Raw genomic sequence first — 27,033 nt, forward strand, 5'->3', positions numbered from 1 at the left:
TTGAGGAGAGAAATAAAGTGGTCTCATGTAAGGTATTTTCTCTCAAGTACTAAAAAAAAAAAAAAATCCACTTAGACATATAACCAAATGTTATTTAATATCTTAAAAAGTAACACAATCCAAAATGGATATTTCACACAACACTACATAAACATGAACACAATATTACCATATGGAGGGACTTTCAAATATAGACTTACAAAAATCCCTGTGCTTTTTTTTCTTTTAAGTTATTATACTAAGCATGACAAGTAATCATCATTTACAATATGGTACACTGACACGATAAAAACCATGTTACAAATGTGCTGTTATAAATCAGTAACATTAGGGAAGACATTTCATGAACTGTAATTATTTCATATGAAATACTATACAATATAAACAGAACATCCATCTTGGATGACCTTTACAGCAACCAGAGACCAAGTAATTTAAAAATTTTTTTTTCAGTGCAAACACATTTTATTCAAGGCAGTCTTGGCTGCAAAACTCCTTTCTAACATACAGTAAATCCCACTTGCACTTCTTAATTCATTTACCCTAATGCAATAGTCACATTCAGTCACTCAGAGAAAGATACCTGCAGAATTATGATCCCTTTAATCTTAACGTTGAAATTTAATTCTCTTCTAGAAAGTTGTATCTATGTCAACTACGCTAAGGACCTTAATTTGTAGCTGTCAATACTTACATGAAGGTGACCCTAGGGCAGCTTTAGTCCTAACCCATCCTTGTGTGCACAATACCACACACTGCTTTGCCCTTCCAATGTGGAAACAATGGCGGTGTATCAGTATGTAAGTGGGGGGATGGGAAGGAGGCAGGGAGGGTGGACCTCGGAAGCAAGGAGCTGTGAGTGTGTACATCAAGATGAATTTCCTGTAACTGCAGAGGATTCGTGTTGGAGGAGACCTCAGATCTCAGATTTGGTAGCTCTTTTTGGTGGGCGCAAGGGAATAGGCATGCCAAAACCAGCCTCTGGACAGGGAGGGAGGCAGCCGGACGTGGACCAACCAAGCTCTTAGCCTTACACTGGCTTCCAGAGTCATTGCTGCCTCACCTGGGAAACCCCCTTTCCCTGGCTGGCAGGGCGTGTGTGTGTGTGTGTGTGTGTGTGTGTGTTCACATTTGAAGCCAGCAACGAGCAGACAAGGCCCTGTAACTGATCATAAATATACAATCATCAGAAGAAGGTTTAGTTCCCCTTGTGCCTTGTAGAATTCTGAACCTTGCAAATCAGCAACTGTTAAGTCCTAGAACAAGTGTAAGAACACAGGATTCTGTGTGAGAGGAGCATTGGCTGGGGAATCCCTCCCTGGGGTGCTGCTGTAAAAGACGCAGAGATTAACTCCATCAGGGAGACGCCAATGTCTATTTCCAACACACCGGGCAATTTAATAACGAACTTTCTCATAGATGTAACTTATGAAATGTCTCCCAAATAAAAATCTATGGCAAAATATTGGATGTCCTTAATACTGTAAAACCTTCCGAGAGAGTTGACAGAGCGATGGCTGATTCTTTTATCTTATTTGGCAAAGATCAGACTGATAGTAATCTCTTTCCTGCCCATATTTTACTAACCCAGAGCAAAGCAATGTCTTCCGTGGCTTTTGCATTCATTTTTCCTGTGTTCTAGCTTCCTCAAACCCTCGACGTGTGCAGAAATTTGTTCAACAGAAGAGTATGCGTGGGAGGGGACTGGGGAGGAGGGGGAAGGAAGGGATCACTTCTGCGGGGGTCCACTGTCACCTGACAGCGCGCTGATAGATGGTTCTGTGACTGGCCTGTGATAAACGGAGAAGGTCCCCGACCAGGATCTTTTATCTCATAATTTGAGAAAAAACGCTTAGAACTAGATCAGCTGCCCTGGGAGATCCAGATTCTTCAAAGTAGGGCTCAATATAGTGTACTGAATTTTAGTTGTGCTAAGAAGCACTGTGGAGAGTGCTTGATAACGTTTTTAATGCATATTTCTGTTTCAGCACCTTCCACTGCCAGGAGCAGTCGTGTTCCTGAAAGACAGTATTTTAGCACGGGATTTAGAGAAGCCCAATATGAAACTGTAAACAAGGGTGTATGTCCAGATCTACCTTGGACCACAATAGCATTTGGGTGGATTTCTGTAAAATTCCCAACACCCTGAACTTTTTAAATGAAAATGGACAAAAGTATCAAGTTGTATTCGTTTTCTTTGACTTTATTAGCACACATCAGAAAAATAGCATTGTATTTCGTGATTTCTCATGATGGTCTATCAAACAGATAGAAAATAGATCACTGATAGCTGCCACTGTGTTTCTGGGTAATCTTATGTCACTCCTTCTGTTTATTCATTTCAAGTATGGGTATGACAAATACGGCCTGCTTTGTTAATTGTGAATCCGAATGCTTTGGAAGCACTTTGAGATCCCAGAATGAGTTTGTGAAGTCCTCATAGGTTGTTGTTGGTTTTTAATCAAGCTCCAAATACTGCCCATGTTATAAATTGTAAGACTTTTCAAAGCAAGATCACTATTGTACTGTGAGCAATATGCCTTTCATTTAAGTTGAAAACTTTATTTTCAAGTACACTTTGTGGTGATAAGTGGTTTATCCTGGGTAGAATTTTACAAAGCTGTGCCAACCTAAAAAACAAACAATGCTTTCGTTACCGCTGAACAGGTTTTTTTTTTTTTTTCTCCCCATGGTGACTGCAATATAATTTAAATTTATATTTCAGAAATGCTGGTTGGGTTATGAAAAAGGGAGACTGGGGAACAGCTGGTGTTCAGATTGTTGTGACTCCAGATTAACTTTCAATGGATGCTTCCTGAACTTGAACTTCACAACGTTGGAGAAGCAGTCATTTGTTACTTTTCTCCAGCTAGCCCTCTTTCTGCTCTTCTTATTTGTTTCCTTTTTTTGATGGACCCCTCCCCCTTTTCATATGCTTACGAAGGTCCCCTGAGATGTGCAAAATATATAAAATGAAATACGAATTATGGAACAGAAGTTGTGGATACAAAGCACAGCTCTTTTAATTCAAATGAAGTCTGAGCTCGATATGGTAGCATGCAAGTAGTGAAGGCAGAGAGGCCCGAAGTGCTTCAAAATTGGCAGTCCAAATTTCTGGTGTGTCTTGTGACCGAAAACCTAGAATTCAAATCAGATTTTATAGGAGTAAATAGCTTGCTAAATTATGTTTATCAATTGGCTCTTCGCCGGAGAGAACTCGTAGCAGGAATGAGGTCCTGGGCTGGGGGCAGGAGCCGGGGCAGGGGAGACAAGAAATTTAAACTTCCTTTTCATTCATAACAAATTCAACTGTGCTTTTGTGGGGAAGAAGAGAGACAGGTTTACAGCTGAGAGTGAAATAATGCCGTCAGAGAAAAACCATGGCAATGAAACAGTCACAAGTCCACATAGGCAATCACTGACACACACACAGAACGCCATGGCCTAATGGTTAAGAAAGTTTTCAACTTTGCTTTTCCGAACAATACACTTGAACGCACTGCTGCCGCTTCATCAAATTTATGGAGGTAGTTATATGTAAAAATAAAAATTACCATAAAGTAATATGCTGTATCATAATAATACATACGTGTGCAAAATGCCGACAGATGGGTTGACCCTTTAAAGTTGAACACTACACAGAGATTCAACCAGATTCAGTTTTGTAAACCTTTCAGTTGATAAACTCTAAGTGAAGTCTAGATAAGCAGCCATGGGCCACAAAGCTATCGTTTCCTGGAGGAAAAGGATGCTGGCAAAGCTTGGAGTGGGTCACTGAGAACATCACTGCAGACCATCTAGGGTCATATTTGTAATGTGCTTCCCGCCACCACTTCTCCCCCGTTCGAGAATCCCCATTCGATTCAGACGGGCATATTTCTACATGGAACGTCTGCTCACATCATATCCTCTTTGAAATCCATCATTTCTATGCTAATGGCTGCTGGTCTAAGGGATTTTTTTTTTTTTTTTAAATCATGTACCTCATAGCATCAGGCAAAGAGTGGTACACATTTTATTCCAATGTCTTCTGTAAACCTATTTCTTGTGAAATATTGATAAATTCATATTTTAAAGCTTCTCTTAAAGGTAATGCTTTCCTTTCCTGTTCACACAGTATTTGATTATTATAATGGCTACTTTAGGAGGATCAGCTAGAGGCTGATGTATTGTTTCAATGGTTCTATTATTTATGTATGAACTGATAGTAAGACAGACGCTGGAGGGCAGGGCTTTGGGGAAAAAAAAGAATTTAAGACGAATTTGGTAATTGTGTGGCATACAACTCCCCAAGGAAACAGACTCTGTATATAGTCTATTTGATACGTTATCATTCCTCCCAGACAAATTTAAGCAGTGAGAGAAGAGTGCATTTCTGAGCAATCAAAGCATGCCTTGGAGGAAATAAGGCATGAGACTGAAAACCAATTGACTTAAGCATCTTAAAGGTGTGGGAGTTTGCCAAGAAACGTGCTCACGTTTCACTATAAGCACAAAAAAAGGAATCTATACTAAACTTGATGAGTCCAGTTTGACCCAATGCAACTTCCAGATATCTGAAAAAGCATGAGGAAGGATCCAAATGTTTCAAGAAACAGTTCAACTGTGTATATGACTCCACTCTTCAAACAGATGGCTAGTGATTCAACCTAATACCGAAGCAGAAGTGTTTCACAGATTCTATGCCAATTCTTGAAATCTGAGGTGAAAATATTTGGATATATATTTTACGGTATATGGCTCCAAACATCACATGCCACTTAACTAAATAAAACTTTTTGTCAGACCGTTTACTTGTGTCACATGTAACCCTTTTGTGAATAATTTTCCATTATCTACAGATTTATTCCATGGTTCTCATAAAATGAGACATGGGAACTTTGAGGTGCCTCTCTCCTAGAAGGCTGAATCTTGATTATTTGTAATCCCTTTGCTGCTGAGAACCTTCTTTGTATTCAACATGACATATTGTAAACCAAAGCAAAATATTAACAAACCATTCTGAAATAAGTTGGGCTAAAAGCTATACATCTACCTAAAAATGCCTCCTGAAATTGGTTACGAAGTATCTGTAAACATTACTCTGGCATAGTTCATGTATGCATAATTGTTATTCTAATAAATTTTAGGGGCATACAAGTTAGGATTACACCACACTTGCAGAATGATCACATTCTGTTGTTAATTACATGGGCACATGTATATTTCTAATCAAAAAGTATTTTAAAGTTTTCTCTATAGATATCTTCCCAGGAATAAAAGGCCTGAAGTTCAACTCCCCCTAAATTTGCTCTCTCCTGTAACCACTAAAAATTATCTCCCACAGCCTAATTTAGGCATTCTATTTAAAACTACATAAAATAGATTTATGTCCTTCCATTAGAAAGAATAACGTCCCCAGGCCGTAGTCTTCATTTGTATCACAAAGAACACTTTGATTTTAAACAAATTATCATATCTATTATAGTAAGATAGCATCACCGTTAAGTATCACAAGGAGGAAATGATCTTCCTTCAGTATCTGATGAACACCTTTACAAGTCCCCATTACCTCTCCCATCACTTAGTGTTGTGCCCCAGCCAGGCTGGGAGACCCTTCCTTTGTCCATTTCAGATTCAAAGGCCTATATTCCTGTTTGTGATTATGGAAGGTTAAAAAAATCAGACAAGCATCCGTGACACTTAAAAACAAAATCCTGAAAACAAACACTCCCAGTATTTGGATCACGACCCCTTCTGACACACTTCCATGGGCTCCTGCAAAATCTTGTCACGAAAACTCACAGTGCAAAATGACTGGGGCCTAAACGATTCACACACAAAGGGCTGGGGTCCCTTTTAGTCAGTTTGGCATTGATTTCCCTCAAGGTAGACCCTTGCATTTGACATTTTGTGGAGGCTTAGTTTCTTTTGTTTTGTTTTTTGTTTTTGGAAGTGTCAAGGATCAGTTCTGTGGCACCATTTGGTCACAGACTGGGAGCAACACGCATCTGTGGCATTTTAGAATGGACTTGGCAACTGCATGACATCGAAAATGCATATTACACTGACAGTGTCTAGACTTTCCTATGTGTGCTCAGTTACAATTAGTGAAGCAAAAGTATACATATCACCCCTACTGCTATTCTTGTTGCTACAGAGCCATAAATGTGAAAAGCAATACTCTGAAATAAAGATTTTGTTGTTGTTGTTTTTTGCCCTAGCCTACTTAGCAGCACAGTTTAAGTCAACACAAAAACTGCCGTTGAGATGCTTGTCTTTCCAAAGATGTAAACATCAGTCCCAGTGTCGTAAACTTGGCTGTATCGAATGAGACAGGAGATCTGAGGCAGAATGACTATCACACACTAGTAACAGAAGCTTGCAAGCAGCTGGAAGGTTTCTGTAATTTCTCAGCTTCATTTGTGGGGCTGTCTGTACTTGCTCGGAAATTGAAGGCCGGGCCAGCTCCGCCATGGGCCGGGCTCCAGGTAGGGTTCTGACGACGGTTACTTTCAACAATGCTTGATGTGTTGGAAGCCAGGCTCTCCCGAGTGCTAAAAGAGTAAAAAGGTTTTGTTTGGTTTTGTTTGGTTTGGTTTGGAACATAAATAATTATATATTGAGCCCTAGAGGAAGAACAAATGATGCAGTTAATGGATTTCCTCTGACGGTTCATCGTGTCATGTATATACCATCTCATACCGATTATTCACATATGCTCCTCCAACTTGGACTTCGGCGGCTTTCACAAGACAGGTTATAATCAGCAGCATACTGAATAAAGGGTTTTTATACAGCTAAATAAATGTCTTCCCTTGCCTTTCACACTCAAGGAAACACCTTCAAGATTTGATGTGATAGATGGCTATTGCGTTCATTTTTAAAAAAGAATAGTCTTCGTAAATATACATAGGTAATGATTTCATTTCAGGCTTGAAACTCATTGATAGAACTGCTCCTGAATAAACTCCATAATTTTACCCTAATGATTTTGTTTTCATTCTTGATTAGCAGATTCTTGACTTTGGCGGTGAACTTCAAGCAGGCCACTAGCCAGTATGCCACACTGATGGGAAGAAAATTCTTTTTAAACACTTCACACCTCTGTTTCAAACATATAATGTTATAGTAAAAAAATACATTCTATTTTCAGATAAGGAATCTTAGATTTTCCCTGCTTACACTGATTTGGTAGAAATGTTTTATTTTTTAAAGGATTCTTATAGAACAGAGGTGATTTAAAGGCTTTAGTATTTCGATCTCTCTTTTAGTTTTTCTAATTTAGAAATACTTGAAGCTATTTTATTGTTCCAAGAGGTTTATAACATTTAACATGTCAAATGTGTAGGGCAATAGCAGAAATAAGATTACTTGGCCTGATTGATCAGAACTGAATGGGTTTCATGTTCAAGGTCCTCAAAATGGTCAAAAGAAACATCAGCTTACAAACAGGTGGAAGCAACCATAATTATGCTCAAAACATCCACTCTACCGGATAGATTCAAGATGTACAAAATATTCTACATGTTGGTCCCTATCACTGATTTAAGGTCAAACTACATAGTGGACGTCCTCACCAGCTCACTTTCATTCCCATCCTAAACTGATAGCAATTTTGTCTGAACATTATACCTTGGCAGCCATTCCTGACAGGTTATTTCATCCTAACCCCCTTGTGGCCTTAAGTTTGCTTCTCATCAAAAAGCCAAGAGTTAATTGTTTAAAAGGAATTTTGTTCACTGACTACCAAAAAAGACAACTGGACCCTTCCTGACTGCAGAGGGCACCTCTGGAAGGTTAATACATTCATAGAAGTTAAGTTCTCTCATGAGGCTTATCGTAAATCCGGGCATGCCTAAAGAATACTCCAAAACATGATCACTAAAGCAATGGAAAGTGCTAGACTTACCTACTTACCTGCTTTACACCTCCTCTAAGAAAATTCATCAGAGGTTTTCCAGGACTACAACTGAGGGTCAGGTGGAGGAAGGAAGAAGGGCAATAAACATGTAGAACCTCAAAGAGGTCATGGCACGTTCCTTCAGTTTCATTCTTAATCACAATAATAACTTTTTATGGCATTTGACTTCCTCATCTTTAAAGTAGGGCGAGTTATGTGTCATACCTACTCACTGAGTGACTCAGAAGAAGAAATAAGCAATAATGAAGAATCTGTACACCAAAAAGCTAGACAAACATAAGCTATTTCTGTGGCACATCTGGCATCTGATGAATTAAGTAGCCACTGTGGGTAGGCTTGGGAATCTATACACGACTAATGCCGTTTTTTTTCTATGGGAAAATGCACTTTGAGGTCTCAGGGATCCACTTTTAAACCAGCTTTTGAGGCGGGAGTTTAATTTATCAAGACCCTACTGTATGCCAGGCACTGTGCCAGGCACCATCAACACACATCATCGCAACAGATGGTCTAAGGTAGGAGCTATCTGTACTCAGACAACCCTTGACCACGGCCAACATATTAATAGTGATAAATACATACAGCATGCCAGTGTCTCCAAAGGATATATCTCATTATTGCTGTGACACTGAGTACAATGTGTGACAGTCATATGGAAGGCTGTGGATATGATGGTGAAACAGTTAATGGAGATGGAAGGTTAGCAGTAACGACAGACCTCAAATTTAAAATTTCTTACTTTTTAAAAGAGAACTAATGGCGTACAACATTAAAAATAAAATCTCAGGAATTTATAGGCAGAAAAACTGAACCAAGAGGCCCTGCTGCTCCTCTTCCTGCACACGTTGCCCTTGGACCCACACTTGGACGGCACAGTACACTATGCAGACACATCCCTGGCAGCCTGAATCCCTCTGGTTTTCATGTTGTGTTTATCAACCGGTTTTTGGCCTCAGATTTGGAATTAGCAGGCTTTGCATGTTAGGATTTTTCATTTGCAATATTAGACCTCACAGCATAGTTTAAGTTTCTGCCTTGTTTCCTTCTCTCAGTGCCCTTTGGTTCCCAACAAGACGGACTAAAGAATTTTGGAAACGTGGCTGAACATGACCTCTGAGCCAACACTGAAGACTGAGAGCGTGAATATCATCTTTTTTGATTTTGATTTTTCGGCGGTGGGGAGGAGGTTAGATCTTAGTTGCTTTGTCAATTATTTACTGAAAAATCTGAATGAACGGCCCACTTAAGATTCCTGTATCTTGCAGTGGTGGAGAGGTGTCAGCGTGATAATACTATATGGCTAAAATACTCCTCATGCTGGAGAATTAAACTCCCTGTAACTCAAATATTCTCCTTCGCAGACCATCCTCATACATCAGAAAGGTAAATTAGTGAATTTATTGAAGTATAGGGAAATACTTCAAATAAGATAAAATACAATTTTAAAGTAGTTTAAAAATAGATATAGAAAATAAGTTTGTCACCCAGCTTCTAACCAAAGGATATTAATTATGAAAGGGGTAAAATTAGGAATTGTTCTGTAGATTCTCTAACTGCATGAAATTTATGGGTGATCTACCTATTTCTGTAGAGAAAATTCCACCTAATAACAGTGGGCAGGTACATAGCTCCTGGGTGAAGACTGTCTCCTTAGGAAGACCTTTTTCTTCTACCAGGGCAACACATTTGACCTTGAGTACATTATTAAAGCAATGCAAATAAGCTTAGTTCAAGAAATAATCCCATTCATAAATTCCATATTCTGTATTCCAAATTTAGAGATAATAAAATATATTCTGTGGAGAGATTGGTTCAATGATTACATGAACAACATTTCTTTTTACTTGTTCCCAAACAAAAAACTTTCAATATTATGCAGTGGTAAGGTTTTGAGTTAGAACCCACTAAACTACTCTCAAGGTCTCCTTAGCAGCTATCTCTGGAGTATTGCGGTTTTCCCTCCGTGGAGGTCCAGGGGCCAAGAGGGCCAAATGAATTGCTGGAAACTGGTGCGGAGAAGCATCAGGCAGGGAGAGGCTATATAATAAGAAACAGTAGAGCATAACGTCCAGGCAAATGACCCACACCTTCCATAAGCGATGGTACTGAACTTCTACCATCAATGGCAGACTTTCAGTTATGCTTATCTGGTATCCCTACTAGGAAATCAAGAGGAAAAACAAGAGTAGAAGAGGGAAGTAGAGAGAAAAGAATATATAAAATAATTGGTTTAGATTCGATTTGGGATTAAAAAATATTTAGCAAAAATTACATCTTAGAAAAGTCACTTAATAGGGCAGTAGTTTTCAGACTGAGTGCCATGGCCCCCTGAAGTCTCTTAGGGTCCTTGAGGGATGGGCAGAGGAGATCTGGGGCTCCTGGTCTCCACTTTAACCAGAGTGCCATCTCTGTGGTTTGTTTAGACATTAGACTTCCACACATGTGTTAACTTGGAAAAGAAGGTTACACGACAATAAAAAAAAAAAAAAATTAGTAATAATAATAAAAAGAACTAGCCCTTTACGAAATAACAAAGGCCTAATAAGGGACAAACAGAATAACGGTTCCCAATTCTGATTTTGGGATGCTCTGTCCCCATATTATCCATAGATAGAGTGAAATGATTACAACATAACTAATTTTAATTCTTAATAATTAAAATAAATATATGAACTACATAATCATATCTCGGACTTGTTAAAATAATAAATATTGTAAAAAGTTGGGAATCACAACTAATGGGAGATGTCAATCTCTCAATGTTATTTCTGCATCTCAGAGTCACCAATCTGGAGTAGAATTTAGAAGCAGAATCAGGTCCCAAGTTGCTCTTGGAAGAGAAGGAAGAATTAAGGAGAAAAAAGGAAAGTTGCATAGACTCCCTTTTGTTTTCTAAACCCCTGAACCACTTCACTGCATTGGACGTGGCCATCGGGCACTGTACGCTCTTAGCTGTCAACCTCTGCTGAATTACCAGCACCTACTAAAAAGAAGGCACCACGATCAGCATGCCTAAATGGTGTTAGTTCTGCAGGAGAAAGAAAAGTGCTGGCACATGCTTTGAACTAATGGAGCACAGGCCCCTAATCTTTATGTAACAGGAACAGGTTCCATGTGTCTGCAGACTTTTGAGTGGTGAGAGAAAGGTGTATGAGAGCAAGGGGTGAGGGCGGCATAAAAAGTCTGGATTAAAATAGTAACAAGCTTCTAGATCCACTGGAAAGGTTTTGAAATTGGCTATTGTATTCTCATTAGAAGGACTCCCCATCCCTGAGTCAATCAAGTTATTCCCAATCCCTACCTCCCACCTCCACACTGACTACTCATTCTACTCAAAAAGTTACTATGTTTGAAGGACCTTTAAAAAAACCCTTCCTTTATCAGCATGGTGGCGATATAAACATCGAAGGAAAAATACTGGGACATGTTGGTCTTAGATTGGATGGGAAGGAGCCAACCCACCAGTCCAGATTGGTGATCTCTACAGCTGCAGAAACATTTGTTTCAATTCCTGAAAAAGAAGTCAGAAACAGGCTGTTAACAACACAACTCACACAACTCTTAACCCTCATTCACAGAACTGAGACCGTGAGATCAGAAACCTTCCGCGTTATCTATATAAAGCCCCAGGCCCCAGTAGGTGTATGTGTGTGCAGAGAGATGCCTCTTCCTACCGTGGGGAGTTGAATCCACTGTCCACCGTGATACTGCTGCTGTCCATGCTGTCCAGGCGCGCTGAATGGGTGGCCCTCTGGCTGCTGCTGCTGTCGGTTTCCTTTGGGGCAAGCAGGGTGAGGTTCTTCTCAAATTTCCTCTGCAAGTCTCTTTCCTTCTCCCTTTCCAGGAGCCACTGCATGGTGCCCACGTCGTCTCTGTTTTTCTCCTCCTCTGTGTTCTTGTTTGCCCCTTCCTCAGACTCATCGTCATCAGAGACGTTGTAATAGTCAAAAGAGGCCTCCTGGTTCCCCACTGACTCCTGCTGACGCTGGGAAGCCGGCAAGGCTTGTGCAGCCGAGGTCCCTAGGGACGGCTCCAGTTTCTCACATCGGCCTGGCAGTGTGTCCGCAGGTGTCTTCGGGTGAGATTTGAGGACGGACAGGCTTGATTTGTGATAGCTGTTTACAGACAAGGTGCTGTGAAGAGGTTTGAACAGTGTGTCTTTGCTGAATATCTCTTTCCTCTTGTCCAGGCTGCTGGGCTCGGCACTGTGATGCTGGATGAGGCGTCCATTGGCAATCCCTTCGGCCACAGCGCCCGAAGCCGCTGGGACCCCGCCCGGCCCCTTTGGCGACTCCTCCTTGTGTCCTACAGGCTCCCTGGAGGGATGTGGGGCCTGCCTGTCCGACAGAGGCAGCTTTTTCACCCCTTCCGCCAGGGTCAGAGTGTCATGGTCCTCTTTGTTCTTTCCCAGAGGTGACGGCGCCGTGAGCACCGTCTCGCTGGAGGTGTTACACTGGAAATAGTCATCTGCAGCTGTTTTTGTTGGACAAGAGCTGAGTTCACCAAAGGATGGCAAACCCTCGGGCGGTTTGCCTGGCTCCAAGAGGCTGCAAGCACTGGGAGGTTCCTTGCTGCCACTGACTATTTCTGGAATACACACCTCTTTGTAGCTTGTGGACGAAATGTGAGCCCTTTGATGACTGACCGTCTGTGCAGGCCTTAAAGTACTGTCGTCAATGTAGGATTGGCTGGGGGTCTGGTCATCCTGGCTACAGCCTTCAGCCAGGTCTTCAGGCATCCCCAGAGAAGAAGCACCCAGAGGACCTTTGGAGTTATCCATGGATCTGGACCTCTCCTTGGCCTTGTTGGATCTCTCATTCCTGGACCTTCGGTCCTGGGTATGGCTGTGGCTTCGGTGCACTTTTGAGTGGGAGCTTCCCCTGGAAGGCTCAGGAAAAGGCATCTCAGTTCTCCTTTTGGCCAGTTCCCCAGACACGTCCCATTCTGGAGTCATGGGGAAATGAGACTCAATCACGTTCGCATTGCTATGCATGATGAAGTTATCACCTTTGTGTTCGATGATGAAGCAGCCTTCCCGGGGAGCCCTGGTAAGAGGATCGCAAAAGTCATACTCTCTTTCAGCCGGGATGTCCAGATGGGAACCATCTGACGGGTCTCCTTTGGACACTCGTGTCTTGCTGTGTGACCGAGACTTTCCGTGGGACTTGCGATGAGTCCGACTCTTTTTACTTCTTCCGCTGTGATGGGCGGAGGACCCGGCTTTACTCCTATGCGCTTTCTCTTCTTCAAGTTTCTTCATTAGTGCGGTGTGCCTCATGACATTTTCCACGGTCAAGTCCGGGTTAATACGCCTAATGATCTCCATCTCCACCTCTCGAGGGATAGTAGTCGGCGTGTCCTCATCTCGCAGGGGCCACTCTTCGGGAGGAAACTGGGCAGAAAAATTGGCTAGCTGTTTGGTCTTGTCTTTTTTAAAACTGAGCCGGAATAACTTGAGCCCGAATTTTTTGGACTGCTTTTCACCGTCTTTAGGTTTGGAGAGAGTTTCCGTCTTATACGAAAAGTTGACAGTACTTTTGCTCTTTTCAGTGGGTGGCACCTGGCAGAGGGAAGGAGGGCAGTACGGGTCTTTGCAGTCCTTGGCGGGCTTCCTCTGCAGGGTGGCCGCGTGCACGCCGTGCACATCTTCCCTGCAGCAGTGGCAAGAGTCGCAGTGGTTCCTGGGCAACGTTCTTTCCCTGACGCAGCCTGAGGCAGAGGGCGTGATGGTCCCGGGCTGGGGAGAGGTACACTGAGACCTGTCAGGTATCCTCTCATCCAAATGGTACCATTTACTGTTAGTTCTTATGAGGGAAGGAGTTATGAAATAAGTCTGTGGGGTTACGATGAAGTAGCCATCTGGAGTCGGGTAGATCTTCCGCTCCCGGACCAGCGTGTTCAGCGTATGCCGGAGAATTTCTTGGCTTGGGGTGGGAACACCTGAAACCCAAAGGACACACTCGTGAGAATGAAGAGGGGACGTGTTGTTGATTCCGGAATTTTCCAAGTATGCTCTGGACTGAATGGTCCCCCCAGCAACCCGATCCCCACGTTCAAGCCTCGAACCCCAATGTGACAGTAATAGGACGTGGGGTGTTTGGGAGGAGATGAGGTTTGGATGAGGTCATGAGCGTGCAGCCTCTGTGACATGGCGTTATGAGAAGAGAAAGAGACTAAGCCCTCTCTCTCTCTCTCTGTGACTCCAGGGTATGGCTGTCTGCGAAACAGGAAGGGGCTCTCACCGGACACCAAGTCTGCAGGTGCCTTGATCTTGGACTTCCCCGCCCCCAGAATTGTGAGAAATAAAAGTCTGTTGTTTCAGACACCCAGTCCCTGGTATTTTGTTACAGCAGCCCGAACGGACTAAAACAGAATCCTACTAATTTTGCAAGCCTCTAAGTAGTATCATACAGAAAATAAGCAGGATTCACAGGTGTTCATTGAGTTTCGTGTGAATCCTAGTTTTCTCTGATAACTCTTATGGAATATTGGTACCAACAGAACAGGAAAATATAAAGGCTGGGAAGAGAGACATGGATGATAGATGGGGTTAGGTGGCTACTGTTGTTAAAAACCTTTACTGAACGGAATCGTTGAAGACAGAATTTTTTTTTGGCCTCCCGGCATGTGGGATCTTAGTTCCCCAACCAGAGATCGAACCCGTGCCCCCTGCAGTGGAAGCACTGAGCCCTAACCACTGGACTGCCAGGGAATTCCCAAAGACAGAATATTTTTAAATGAAGAAAAAACGTTTTCGGTATGATATAAATTTACAAAAAAGACTTTTTCAATAAAAGCAACTAGGGAAACAGGGTTGAAATAGCCATCTTGGTATTGAAAAACAAATCTAAAATACATAGAGGCTACCACATACACTTGGAGTTACTCCATACACTCATTTTAAGATTAAGTTTACTTAATAAACTTAATTTTATAAATTATATCAAAGGGCAACTAGACTTGACCATTGTTTAGGATGTACTCTCCAATTTTGAAATCGCCACCTTCAAATTTGAAAGTGATTGGTGAAATTCAGGGGAGAACTTCCTCCTTGTTGGCATAAACCAGCAGGATGAAGGTGGGTTCTCAAATTCATAACCAGAGAGCTCTAATAAATACACCAGTGAAAGCTTAGAGGCTCTACATCTATCTGGTCACGGAGTCCCAAACTGCTGTCTTTGCTAGAATAGAAATTCCAGAAAAAAAATCACAGATATTCCTTTGTACAGGGACTCATATTTTTTTCAAAGGGTTTTGTGTGCACGTTTAAGCATTGTCTACTTTGAGATAATTAAGAACATACATTCTTAAGAGAGTATAAATTCTCTAGGCTGTAGCGCATTTACTTTATTTCTTTAGTATTCTCCCTTCCTCAGTGCCAGGCAAATCAAGGGTGGTAAAATTTCTAAGACTGACCTGAATGATGTCATTTGGAAATAGGTCAGGTTGAATCATCCTGGCAATATTCAACCGTGTCTGACCCACAAAAATGGCAATTTCAGTGGAGACTGAAAGCGTGCCCTGCCCCATTCATATGTTTAAGTCCTAAACCCCAGTACCCCAGAATGTGACCTTATTTAGACATGTGGTCTTTATAGAGATAATCAAGTTAAAATGAGGTCATTAGAGTGAGCCCTAAGCCACTATGACAAGGGGAAATTTGGACATAGAGACATCACAGAGAAAAGACAATGTGAAGAGACCCTGGTAGAAGGCAGCTAACTACTCGCCAAGGGGAGAGTCTGGGACAGATTCTCCCCTCACAGCCCTCAGAAGAAACCAACCAACTCTGCTGATACTTGGATTTGGGACTTGTAGCATCCAGAACTGTAAGACAAGCCACCTGTACTTTGTTATGACTGTTTTAGAGAACTACTACAGCTGGTATCACCTTAGGCAACTTGCTTAACCTCTCTGAGCCTCTACTGGCTGTCATCAAAATGTGGACAATAATAGTACCTACCTTCAGAGGGTTGTTGTGAGTTTAAATGAGTTTAGTGTATGAAGAACAGTGCCTGACACAGTGAGCGCTCATAAATGTTAGCTATCAGTAGTCTCAACTTTGGGTCAGGATCCATGGAAACCCCTATTATCTTCAAAGAACATTGTGTAACAGCCTAGAACAGCTGGGTAAGCTGAGAAGTTTAGGCTCCCCCAATCCTTCCAAAACTATGAAAGTGAAATACAAAAACACTAGAAATGGCCTGCAGTTCTCAAGGGGAGAGAGTCCATGTATGAGTAAGTTACATACCCATTTTTGTTACCCTCTTCAGAGGGCACCCATTGTGATCAAGGCAGAAAAGATAACACTGCTTCTGAATGATGTATTGTTTAATATAATTATTTAATTTTTGAGCTGCATGATTTCCTTTTTGTCTAAGGTTCTACTCTTGAGCAATGTATGCAAATGTATGTTGGTTTTTAAGGCTGGTAAAATAACAAATTTTTTAAAAAAATTTAAGGTTGTTTCTGTACAAAACAAAAATGAGTTCCAATTGAATTAGTGATACAACCCAAGCTATATATCTGCAATTCGTGAGAACCAACATAATAAAGAAAATGCTTGCACATAAGAGGAGCAACTTAAAAGAAGCTTCTATGCCCCTGCTAGTAACCCTACTAACTGTTCTGCTTCTGCTGAACAACCTCAGGGGGCACTAGTCACACAGAAATTTTTCAAAAAATGGTAAGGCTCATTTAGAAGAATTCATGATTGACTGGTTTACTACGCTGCTATAAAAAAGGAAAGCTGAAGAGTTATTCATAAAAATAGCTATTACGATAAAACAAAAATTTCACTGTTTTATAGAATTTGCTGATTGGAGGCCAACCAAGTGCTCATCTTAGAAAACTCACAAAACTATACGGAATCATGACTACAAAGCAATCATGTTTACTTACCAGTAAGAATAAGCTCTCTGAGTGTTCCCAAATGAAGGAATAAGAAAGAGTTTCCAGAGAGAATTTACATTTAAAGTTTTGATGTCTTGGATTTTCAAGTGTACCAATCAAATAATGTTTAATTTGAAAAAACAAACTAGAAACATTCCCTGTCCAATCCATTTTCCATACCCCTACCTGTGAGTTTTCAAAGCTTTACCTGAAAGTCACTGATATTTATGATTATTATTTTATTATTAAGCCCCAGTATAATGACTGGTATCTTCAATTGTCTATGAAACCAAGGATTCCACTAGAAATCTGTAGGGCTCACCTGAAAAAGGGATGGCTGTGATAGAGATTGTCAAGGTTTGCATATTCCATCACTTCCAGATTCTAGTCCCAAAGTTCAACATGAGTTTGGATTTCGATAGCGTAAAGAGCAAAGGTAAGCTTTACACTCAAATAGGGCTGGAATCTGACCTCTCTCCTTTCCTACACCTTTACATCTCTCAAAGCAAAAACAGATATTTCAATATACTGCATGCCAATGGGAGGTTATTTAGACTTATATACCACTTTAATCTTGCAAATCTGACAATCGTTGGAACAGAGCACATATGTACATCTTCTGTATGGTAAGCATTTTAGACTGAAAACTTAATGGGTTTCTTCAGATGATTTCTTCGTGTTTGTGAAGGACATTGGCTGAGAGGAATTCAGTAGGAAGCGATGTAAAGGGATGAACTGGAGACAGAACACAGTATAGATAATGTTAGTCTCCAGCGAACTCGAAAGTCAACTTCAAGCCCATAAGCAGACTTATAGGTCTAATTCTATTCCCCTGAGGGTAAGCTTTCCTCCCGGAAAGATCCAGGTGTAATAACTTAACAAGTAGTAGTCCAATTTAAATGATCACTCTGGATGGATGAGGACCTATTTATTTATTTTTAAAATTTATTTATTTTTAATTGAAGTATAGTTGATTTACAATGCTGTGCTGCTTTCTGCTGTACAGTAAAGTGATTCAGTTATACATATATACATTCTTTTTTATATTCTTTTCCATTATGGTTTACCACAGGATACTGAGTACAGTTCCTTGTGCCGTATAGTAGAACCTTGTTGTTTATCCATTCCATATATGATAGTATGAGGACCTATTTAGAAAGGTGAGAAGCAGTAATTATTCTTTTCAAACCTTTTAAAAATATTCTTATTTCTATAATGTGAACTGGTATATAAAAGTTGTTTTCAAAAATTTAACCAATATAGAAAGATGATTAAAAGGTTTAAGTATCCGCATATCAGACATTTTTACCAGAAGACTTTTTAATAAAAACTTTCTTTAGAATATGGATGTCCAAAACAGGAAGAGGTCAAAATCTAGACTATTCTTTCTATTTATAACATATGCATTAAAAATAAGAGTTTGAATGTTTTAATAATATTCAGTTAGACTTCAAAACTTTATTTTTAAGTAGTAAAATAATAAAAAGTAAATAGTGTTACCTTTAAAAAACAAAAAACAAAAATATTTGAATCCCTCCAAAGTTTTAGAATTGCACTGAAATACATTTTTCAAACAGAATTTGAATAGTATTAAGTTTTCTGAATTGTTCTGTTCTGAAGTAACTTAAATGATAGCAAAAGAAAAGCAGAAAATCAAAGGAAAAAAAGAAAAAAGGAGGAAGAGAGATAAGAAAAGAAGAAAAGAAGGAAGGCAGGCAAGAAACAAAACTTCATTTCAGGAAATAGTAGTTTAAAATACAGAGCTACTGCTGAACAAAGTTTTAAATAATTACCACCTTGCCCTAAACCGGTGGTTGGCAAAGTTTTTCTGTAAAGAGCCAGACAGTAATAACTATTTCAGGCTTGATGAGCCATATGAGCTCCCAGTTGCCACTATTCAACTCTGTAACTGTAGCCTAAGGAGCCAAAAACTATATATAAACAAACAGGTGTGGCTGTGTTCCAATAAAACTTTATTTACAAAAACAAGTGGAGGGCCACACACAGCCTGCAGGCCATAGTCTGCCAAGCCCTGCCCTAGACTCAGGTTTGTATGGTGTCCTTGCAAACTTCTAGGGTTGACCAATAAATCATCATATGAAAAAGGTTAAGTTAGCTCCTCTTGGTCCATCTGAATGCAAGGCCTTGGGATTTAGGGTCACTTACCATAAAAACTAGCAAAGAGTTGTTCTATGGATTTCTCTACAAAATATTCCAACTTAGTGATACTGTTAGCAGCTGTCTGGCAGTGACCCACAATTACCTATTACATACTCGCTCTGTGTTCTTTCTGTTCTCTATTTTTTTAAAATTAATTTATTTTACTTTATTTATTTTTGGCTGCGTTGGGTCTTCGTTGCTGTGCGCAGGCTTTCTCTAGTTGCAGCGAGCGGGGGCTGCTTTTCGTTGTGGTGCACGGGCCTCTCATTGTGGAGCACAGACTCTAGGCACGTGGGCTTCAGTAGTTGTGGCTTGCAGGCTTCAGTAGTTGTGGCTCATGGGCTCTAGAGTGCAGGCTCAGTAGTCATGGGGCATGGGCTTAGTTGCTCCACGGCATGTGGTATCTTCCCAGACCAGGGCTCGAACCCGTGTCCCCTGCATTGGCAGGCAGATTCTTAACCACTGCACCACCAGGGAAACCCTCTGTTCTCTATTTTATGGCCCCGTAATGGGAGATATGTAACCAAGTTTGGAAAAGCTATGGGATCTCTTATGAACCTACATAAAAACAGAGGGGTTTTAAAAGCAGCTGGGATGTTTGATGTCAGAAGAGGCTACCCAGGTAAAAGGCCAAAAAGAACAGCCTTCCTTCACAAGAGCATTAGTTCATGAACACATTTGTCCCCTTAAGTAATCTCACCTGGGATTCTCTTATCTTACTATTGAACGGAAAAGGAGTTGCCTGGAAGTTAACAGAGAAAGACAGACAGTGAAGAATATTCAGAGATAATAAAATGTTAGAAAATTTAAGATAATCAGTAGGTTGAAGGGGTGGACTCATGTCAGAGCTTTTAAAGAGTACATGTAATTTCAAAACATATTACAGTTGACACTTGAACAATGCAGGGGTTAGGGGCACCGACCCCCCTTCGTGGTCAAAAATCCGGGTACTGCTATCTCTGCCTCAAAAACAGAGGAATTGATAAATGACTCACCCAAGGGCAGGAAGCTGAGATAGTCTGGTTTTGATTCCACATATTGTGATCTCTAATTGAACACAAACATTCCCTTACCCTTAGTTAATTTAAAGACCTATGAAAGGAAAATACAGATACTATATTTACTGAAAAAAATTCATGGATAAATGGACTTGCACAGTTCTAACCCGTGTTGTTCAAAAGTCATAATTAGAAAACCCCAAAAGGAGGAAAAAAATCACTGGAAGAGAAATATAAAGTTCCTTTGGGGCAAGAGGAAAAGTGGGGAGACTCAACACGGTGGTTGACTATTTAAAAGTAGTCCCTCTGCCACCTCCCCATGGGTGGGCTGCATTTCCCTACACCTTGACTTTGAGTTTGGCCAGGTTTGCTTTGGTCAATGAAATGTTAGTGGGCGTGGCATGACCAGAGGTCTGAAGAGCCCCAGAGCCCCTGGACTTGCTCTCTTGGGTCTCTGCCACCCCAACGAGCAGAATAGGTTCCCTTCTCCAAAGAGGACGGAGTACAGGTGGAACAGTCACCTGGCAAGGTCCAGCCTGGACCAGCTGACTCGTGGAGAACCCACAGACCCATGAGCTAAATAAATGTTCATTGTCATACGTCACTGATGTTCTGTAACTGTTACCCAGCATTTGTGTAGCAAAAGCTAACAAATACAGCCAACAGCTCATTTTACTGAGGTTTAAGGTCTCTTCTAGGTCGAATGAAAAATATGTCAAGTGTTTGTCTCTCATTTTTAACGTAAGCTCTGTTTCAAGCTAGGTATGGGTTGAGATCAGGCCAAGTTGGTAAACTGATGGCCCAATAATGTGTTTTATTCGACTTGTATGTCGTCAGCATACACATGTTAAAATACACACATACATGCAAATTGCCATTATTTAAGGAAATTTATAGATTTCACTGTATTTCCAGATTGTATTAAATACAAACTGTATTTCCAGATTGTCTTAAAAAATTAGAAGATTTGGCAACTCTGGCAGGGTTCTATATTTTTTGGGGGGGCGGATACAGTGCACTGGAGCTGAGTAGTGGGCTGCTTCTCTTGAGACAGGACATGAGAATTCCTCGGCTTATCACCACTCCTACCATCTTCTAGCGCTGGAGGCGTCAGACACTATTCATACAGCGGCTGGGCTATTATCTCCTTTTTATAATACTTAAGAGAAAAAGACGATCCTGCAATCCCACTCCTGGGCATATATCTGGAGAAAATTCTAACTTGAAAAGATACATGCACCCCAGTGGCCACAGCAGCACTATTTACAATAGCCAAGATGTGAAAAAAACCTAAGTGTCCATCAACAGATGAATGGATAAATAAGATGTGGGGTGTGTGTGTGTGTGTGTGTGTGTGTGTGTGTGTGTGTGTGTGTGTATTTTCTCCCCCCAATAGAATATTACTCAGCCGTTAAAAAGAATGAAATAATGCCATTTGCAGCAACATGGATGGACCTAGAGTTTATCATACTAACTGAAATAAGTCAGACAGAGAAAGACAGATATATGTATATCAATATTACTTATATGTGGAATCGAAAAAAAGGATACAAATGAACTTATTTACAAAACAGAAACAGACTCAAAGACATAGAAAACAAACTTATGGTTACTGAAGGGGATAGCAGCGGTGGGGGGGTGGTGGCAGAGATAAATTATGAGTTTGGGATTAACATGTACACACTACAATATAAAAAATAGGTAAACAACAGTGACCTGCTGTATAGCACAGGGAACTACACTCAATATAGGATAATAACCTATAATGGAAAATAATCTGAAAAAGAATATATATATATATATATATATATATATACATATATATATATATATATATATATATAGAATCACTTTGCTGTACACTTGAAACTAACACAACATTGTAAATTAACTATACTCCAATAAAAAAATTTAAAAATTAAAAAAATTTTTAAAGGAAAAAGAACCATTTTATTTAATTTTTTTCTTTTAAAATAAGGTCAGTTTAATTTATCAAATAGCATACTCTTAAAACTCATCAGGCCGTGACATGAGCATGCAAGATAATGTTTATTTCTGACATTACTCTCTTTGTAGCTGAATCCCTTAGGACTCAAATGTTCAGTTGTTTCTGACCCAGTCCCATGAATGAAGATGTTCACGGACTTTAAGAAGGCTGTGTTGTAAAGGTTAAATGGAATTGTGGTAGTTTTTCACAGAATTCTTCAAGGATTCTGATTTAATTTCTTTCCCTCAGTGCCAATTAAAAACTATTACAGCTGAAGAAGGCAAATTATTTTTGAAGTGACCCTAGTGCCTTGGTTTTTAATTACAGAACTAAGAAAAGTTACTGGTCAGTTTTGTCAAAGATTTTTCTTTTCCTATTGAACTTAAACATGGGATGAACTGTCCATAGGAAGTCCCAGGGCAGCCAGAGCACACATCCATTTGGGAAGTGCCTCATTCTTTTCCCGTTACCTGGGAAACAGGTGGTCAGGTGCTCCATCAGTGCTTCTTGGGTGACAGGTTTTCTTGCCGAGTTCATTGCGGAGATGGCCAAGCAAAGGATTTCCCCGAGTGGGATAAACTGAGATTGACTGATGGGAGACATACTGATTGGTGACACATCACCTGTAGAAAGACAATTTTCAAGTAAGTGGTTCATTAAGACCCAGCCACTTGTCACACACACACCTCCACACACACGCGCCCCTCCCGTGACTCTCACCTGTTCCTTGTGCAATGAATACAATCAACCCTCAACACTGAGGTGCGTTACAGCCACGTCCACTCAGGTGGAAAGACGTGCACAGAACGGCGGAAGCTTCAATTGCTTCCACAAAGAAGACTTGCGTTTAAAACCTGAGATCTCGGGCTTCCTTGATGGCGCAGTGGTTGAGAATCTGCCTGCCAATGCAGGGGACACGGGTTCGAGCCCCGGTCTGGGAAGATCCCACATGCCGCGGAGCAACTAGGCCCGTGAGCCACGATTACTGAGCCTGCGCGTCTGGAGCCCGTGCTCCGCAACGAGAGAGGCCGCGACAGTGAGAGGCCCGCGCACCGCGATGAAGAGTGGCCCCCGCTTGCCGCAACTGGAGAAAGCCCTCGCACAGAAACGAAGACCCAACACAGCCAAAAAAAAAAAAAAAAAAAAAAAACAAACCTGAGATCTCGTTTAAATAGACTTGCTACTGAAAGGCTTGCAACAACGGAGCCTCTTCAAATGATCTCTGCTTTTATTAACTCGGAGCTGATTTGTTTAATAACTGTCATTCATATCTCGACAAATACACTTGTGGGAACTTGAGGATTCATTCATTCAAACGCTGGGTGCCCTTTGCCCCAGGCATCTGCTGGGGGCTTGGGAGTCACTTGGCAAAGTGAATAAGCCCCCTCCCACCAACATCTCTGCCCTCAAGGAGTTTCCATTTAAGCGGAGGAGACAGACTAACGTTCATGGTGCACCAGAGAAGGCTGAAAAATAAACTCTGGGGCAGAGCGGGTAGAGTGATGTACACCACCTGGAGGTGAGGATGGAGCTTAGAACCAGGAAGTGAGAGGAGGTTTTACCAAGGTCGTGCAGCCTGAATCCGGTGCGGAAGTGGGAGTGTGCCGGGTGGCTGTGGGGCACAGGGGTATTTTTCTGGGGAGCAGCAGAGAAGGGGGGCAGGTATATAGCGACTATTATCAGCAAAGAGCTGAGCGCCCAAGGCCTTCATTCTATGAAGGATGGTGCGCCAGAGAAGGAATTTAAGGAATGACAAGGTCAGATATGAATTTCAAGAAGAGGACTCCGGTGGCCACGTGGAGGACGATCTTACCACCCAGGAGGGGCTCTGGCATCCTGCACACGTTTGCATCTGAAAGAGCCAATGCAGGTGGGGGGAGGCTGCAGACCCAGAAGCCAGGGGCAGACATGGCTCTTGGGGAGACGGACGGCAACATTCAATGCACATAACTGCCTTCCTTTCTGAGATCTTGGCGTCACGGTGTGGTGACTTTCAAGTCATGTTCCAAGGAAGGATCCCTAGCATTCCCCAGAGAGGCTTCTGGGGGCAGGGAGGGGTGCCCCCAGCAGAGGGAGGGGTGGGAGGGCAGGGAAATCTGCTCCTGACATCTGGGTGCTACCTGTTTCCTCCTTGGGGTTCTGTAAGGTTTCACTTGAGAAAGGCCATTCAGGAAGGGGGTGAAACCATCAGCAGAGTAGAAAATCTGTGAGCTTCTAAGCTTCTTTCCCACATGGATTTACATAATCTCTCCTCTTGTTTCCAAGTGTGATTTCACTCTTGTTATAAATCACCGTGACTAACCAGAACCAGACTTGGGCCGACCTGTGGCATTAAGCAACACCCTCCAGGCAGGTGTCTGGGTGCCCTGGGGCGGACCAGCCTGCTGCCTCCAGCCACAACTCCTAGTCTGATGGGGGAATCCTGAGGCCCTTTGGGAAAGAACGTGAACCCTGCTTTGATGGAATGGATGGGAAATGGCTTGATGGATAAAACCAGGCAACAGCACCTGGGAATGAAAACCGACAGGTGAGGGGGGAAGTCTAACAGGTGCACCAGACGGGGCCGCAGGACCCCAGTGTCAAAGGTTGAAGCCTGACCCCCCTCAGCCCCAAGCCCAGCTCAGTCCAACGTGCCCCTCTTTCCTGCATCTCTCGGGGCTCCAATCAGCTCTGCTGTGGCTCCCTTCTCTGTACGATGGGTATGACAAGAGGGAGACACTTCCTCAACAGCCAAAGAGAGGGGGGAAATACACAAATCCTGAACAGCAGAAACCAGGAACTGACCTAACTTAGAATCCACGGACTGCCGGGGCCTGTGGGATGTAAGTCTCATAAAGAGATAGACCTCTGAGAGATGCTTGCAAATATTTGTTGGGGTAGCAGAGGGCAGAAGCTGCAACACGGAAGTTTGGGCTGCTGCTGAGGATGTGAGTTTCACTCACTGGCTGGTGAAGCTCAGTTCATGTTGGTGACTCAAAAATGACAGAATTATGTGGATTGTGACCATCTCAGTAGGCAAGCTTGCTACTGTCTAGAAGAGTGTATTTAAATCTTTGAAAAACTGTTGTACCCTTCATTCAAACACAACCGTATTCTAAAGGCTTCTGTGTAAAGGATGAACTAACGGTGGTGGTGAGATGCAGTAGAGGGGTGTGTTTGGAGCTACTCATGTTCAAATCTCCCCTCCCCATGGTGGCCGCGTGGCTCAGCCATAGCCGCTCTAAAGATCTCTCCTGTGGATCCTTCTCTGTCCCTCCACCTTCTGCAGGAGAGGATGAGCCGCAGTGAGGCAGGTTTCTTAAGAGTTGCTAGGTTGGTTACGTGGACTTCAAAGTCACCCGGAATTTTTTGGCCACGCCACGCGGCATGTGGGACCTTAGTTCCCCAACCAGGGATGGAACCCATGCCCCCTGCAGTGGAAGCAGGGCATCTTTTTTTTTTTTTAAAACATCTTTATTGGAATATAATTGCTTTACAATGGTGTGTTAGTTTCTGCTGTATAACAAAGTGAATCAGCTATACATATACATATATTCCCATATCTCCTCCCTCTTGCGTCTCCCTCCCTCCCACCCTCCCTATCCCACCCCTCTAGGTGGTCACAAAGCAACAAGCTGATCTCCCTGTGCTATGCGGCTGGGAAGCACGGCATCTTAACCACTGGACCTCCAGGGAAGTCCCTGGAATAATTTTATAAGTCAGATGAAAAAGACAATGGGGTCAGCTAACAAGGGCGGTGGCAGGGGGAGACCAAAGCACATTCTAGTACCTTTGGACCTGTGCATCATTTGGGAGGGTAACATCTTCTAGAATTTGCCTATCATACTTATGGACTTCTCAGAAGACTAAAGATACAAAAATACTAAATAGGAATTTTTAAAAATAATGCAGGTCTATTTTCTAATTTTGTATAGGTTATAGGGAACTTGAGCTTTCTGTAAAAAAGGAAAGACTATTAGCAAAATTAACGAGTCGAGGGCATGCTTGTCCTTTTGCTTTTAGCTGAAATTCTTTGTTTAGTTTAACTAACAAATATCAAACGTTTAGTGATCTTCTAAGTTAATTTGTTTTCAGTCATTGCAGCCAACTGTAAGAGGCAAGTAAGCTTTAAGTGTCTCTGAAACGCTTTCATTGGTATTGAAAAAGCTCAGTTTCACTATAATACTGAATATGTGGAATAACATTTAACTCAGGAGAGAGAACCAAACGGAATTCGGATGCTCTAAGTGACCATCTCCACGTCCTCTCGTTTTTATACTGCACTAAGATAAATCACTTCTCGCTCCCATTCCACCCCACCGGCCATCCTGTCTCCTCTACACCCTCATGCTTCCTGGGTCTCTTGCCTCCACTCCATCTGCCACGCGACCCCTACCCCAGGCCACTGTCCCCCCTCACCTGGCCCATGACAATGGCTCGATGCCTCCCAGCCCTCTCTGCTACCCAACACTCCCTTCTCCACAGAGCAGTCTTCTTAGAAAAGCGTAAAACACGCCGCTTCCCTGCATGAAATCCTACAGTGACTGCCGACTGCGCCTAGGAGATCGGAACTCCTTGCCAGGTCTGCGCTGGCCTGAGCTTGTCCGCCCACCTCCGGGACCATCCCCCGACCCCTCTCCCGCTCCTCCCTACAACATGCTCACAACCTCCTCTGTTCTTTGCACTCACCAAGCTTTTTCCCCACTCAGAGCCTTTGCCTGTGTTGAGCCCCTGCCTGGGATGTTCCTCACGCAGATCTCTGCAGGACGGGCTGCTTCTCCTCCTCTGGGCCTCCATTTAAACAAGGCCTCGTTGGGAAGCCCTGCCCAGGCACCCGATCTAATGCTGTCCTAAAACCACAGCGCACTCTCTCTCATGTTACTGGATACCATGGTTTATAATAAGAAATACATGTTTGGTCTTCATCCCCATGTCTGGCACAGAGCTCCTAAAACCCTTGGAATTTCCTAAGTGGTGAGAGAGGTCAAGGTATCTTTGTTACATCAGTGAGGTGACTTTTGGACCCGCACCTAAGGATGGGGACTCATAGCCAGGAGAACCAACCACGTGGTTACAGGGTTGGAACCTTCAGCCCCGCCCCCTGACCTCTGCCG

General features: G+C 42.2%; 1 protein-coding gene across 10 annotated transcripts in view; it reads right to left on the reverse strand.

Moving 5' to 3' along the window:
* Positions 1 to 71: 71 nt before the first annotated feature.
* Positions 72 to 27,033, reverse strand: part of STOX2 (storkhead box 2) — a gene marked incomplete at its 3' end in the record, with an annotated part of 209,569 nt that continues 182,607 nt past the window's right edge. For 8 of the 10 annotated variants that reach the window (XM_082444786.1, XM_082444787.1, XM_082444793.1 and 5 more), the window contains 3 exons: positions 22,411 to 22,563; positions 11,578 to 13,843; positions 72 to 6,536 (listed from right to left, as the gene is read on the reverse strand). In XM_082444786.1, coding sequence (XP_082300912.1) covers positions 6,341 to 6,536; positions 11,578 to 13,843; positions 22,411 to 22,563 — 2,615 coding nt within the window. Of the gene's footprint in view, positions 6,537 to 11,365; positions 11,415 to 11,573; positions 13,844 to 22,410; positions 22,564 to 27,033 lie in introns of those variants that run through there. The other 2 variants (XM_082444788.1, XM_082444795.1) reach the window with 2 other exon arrangements.

Source organism: Balaenoptera physalus, assembly GCF_965194825.1.
Source record: "Balaenoptera physalus genome assembly, chromosome: 21".
NCBI classification, from domain to species: domain Eukaryota; kingdom Metazoa; phylum Chordata; class Mammalia; order Artiodactyla; family Balaenopteridae; genus Balaenoptera; species Balaenoptera physalus.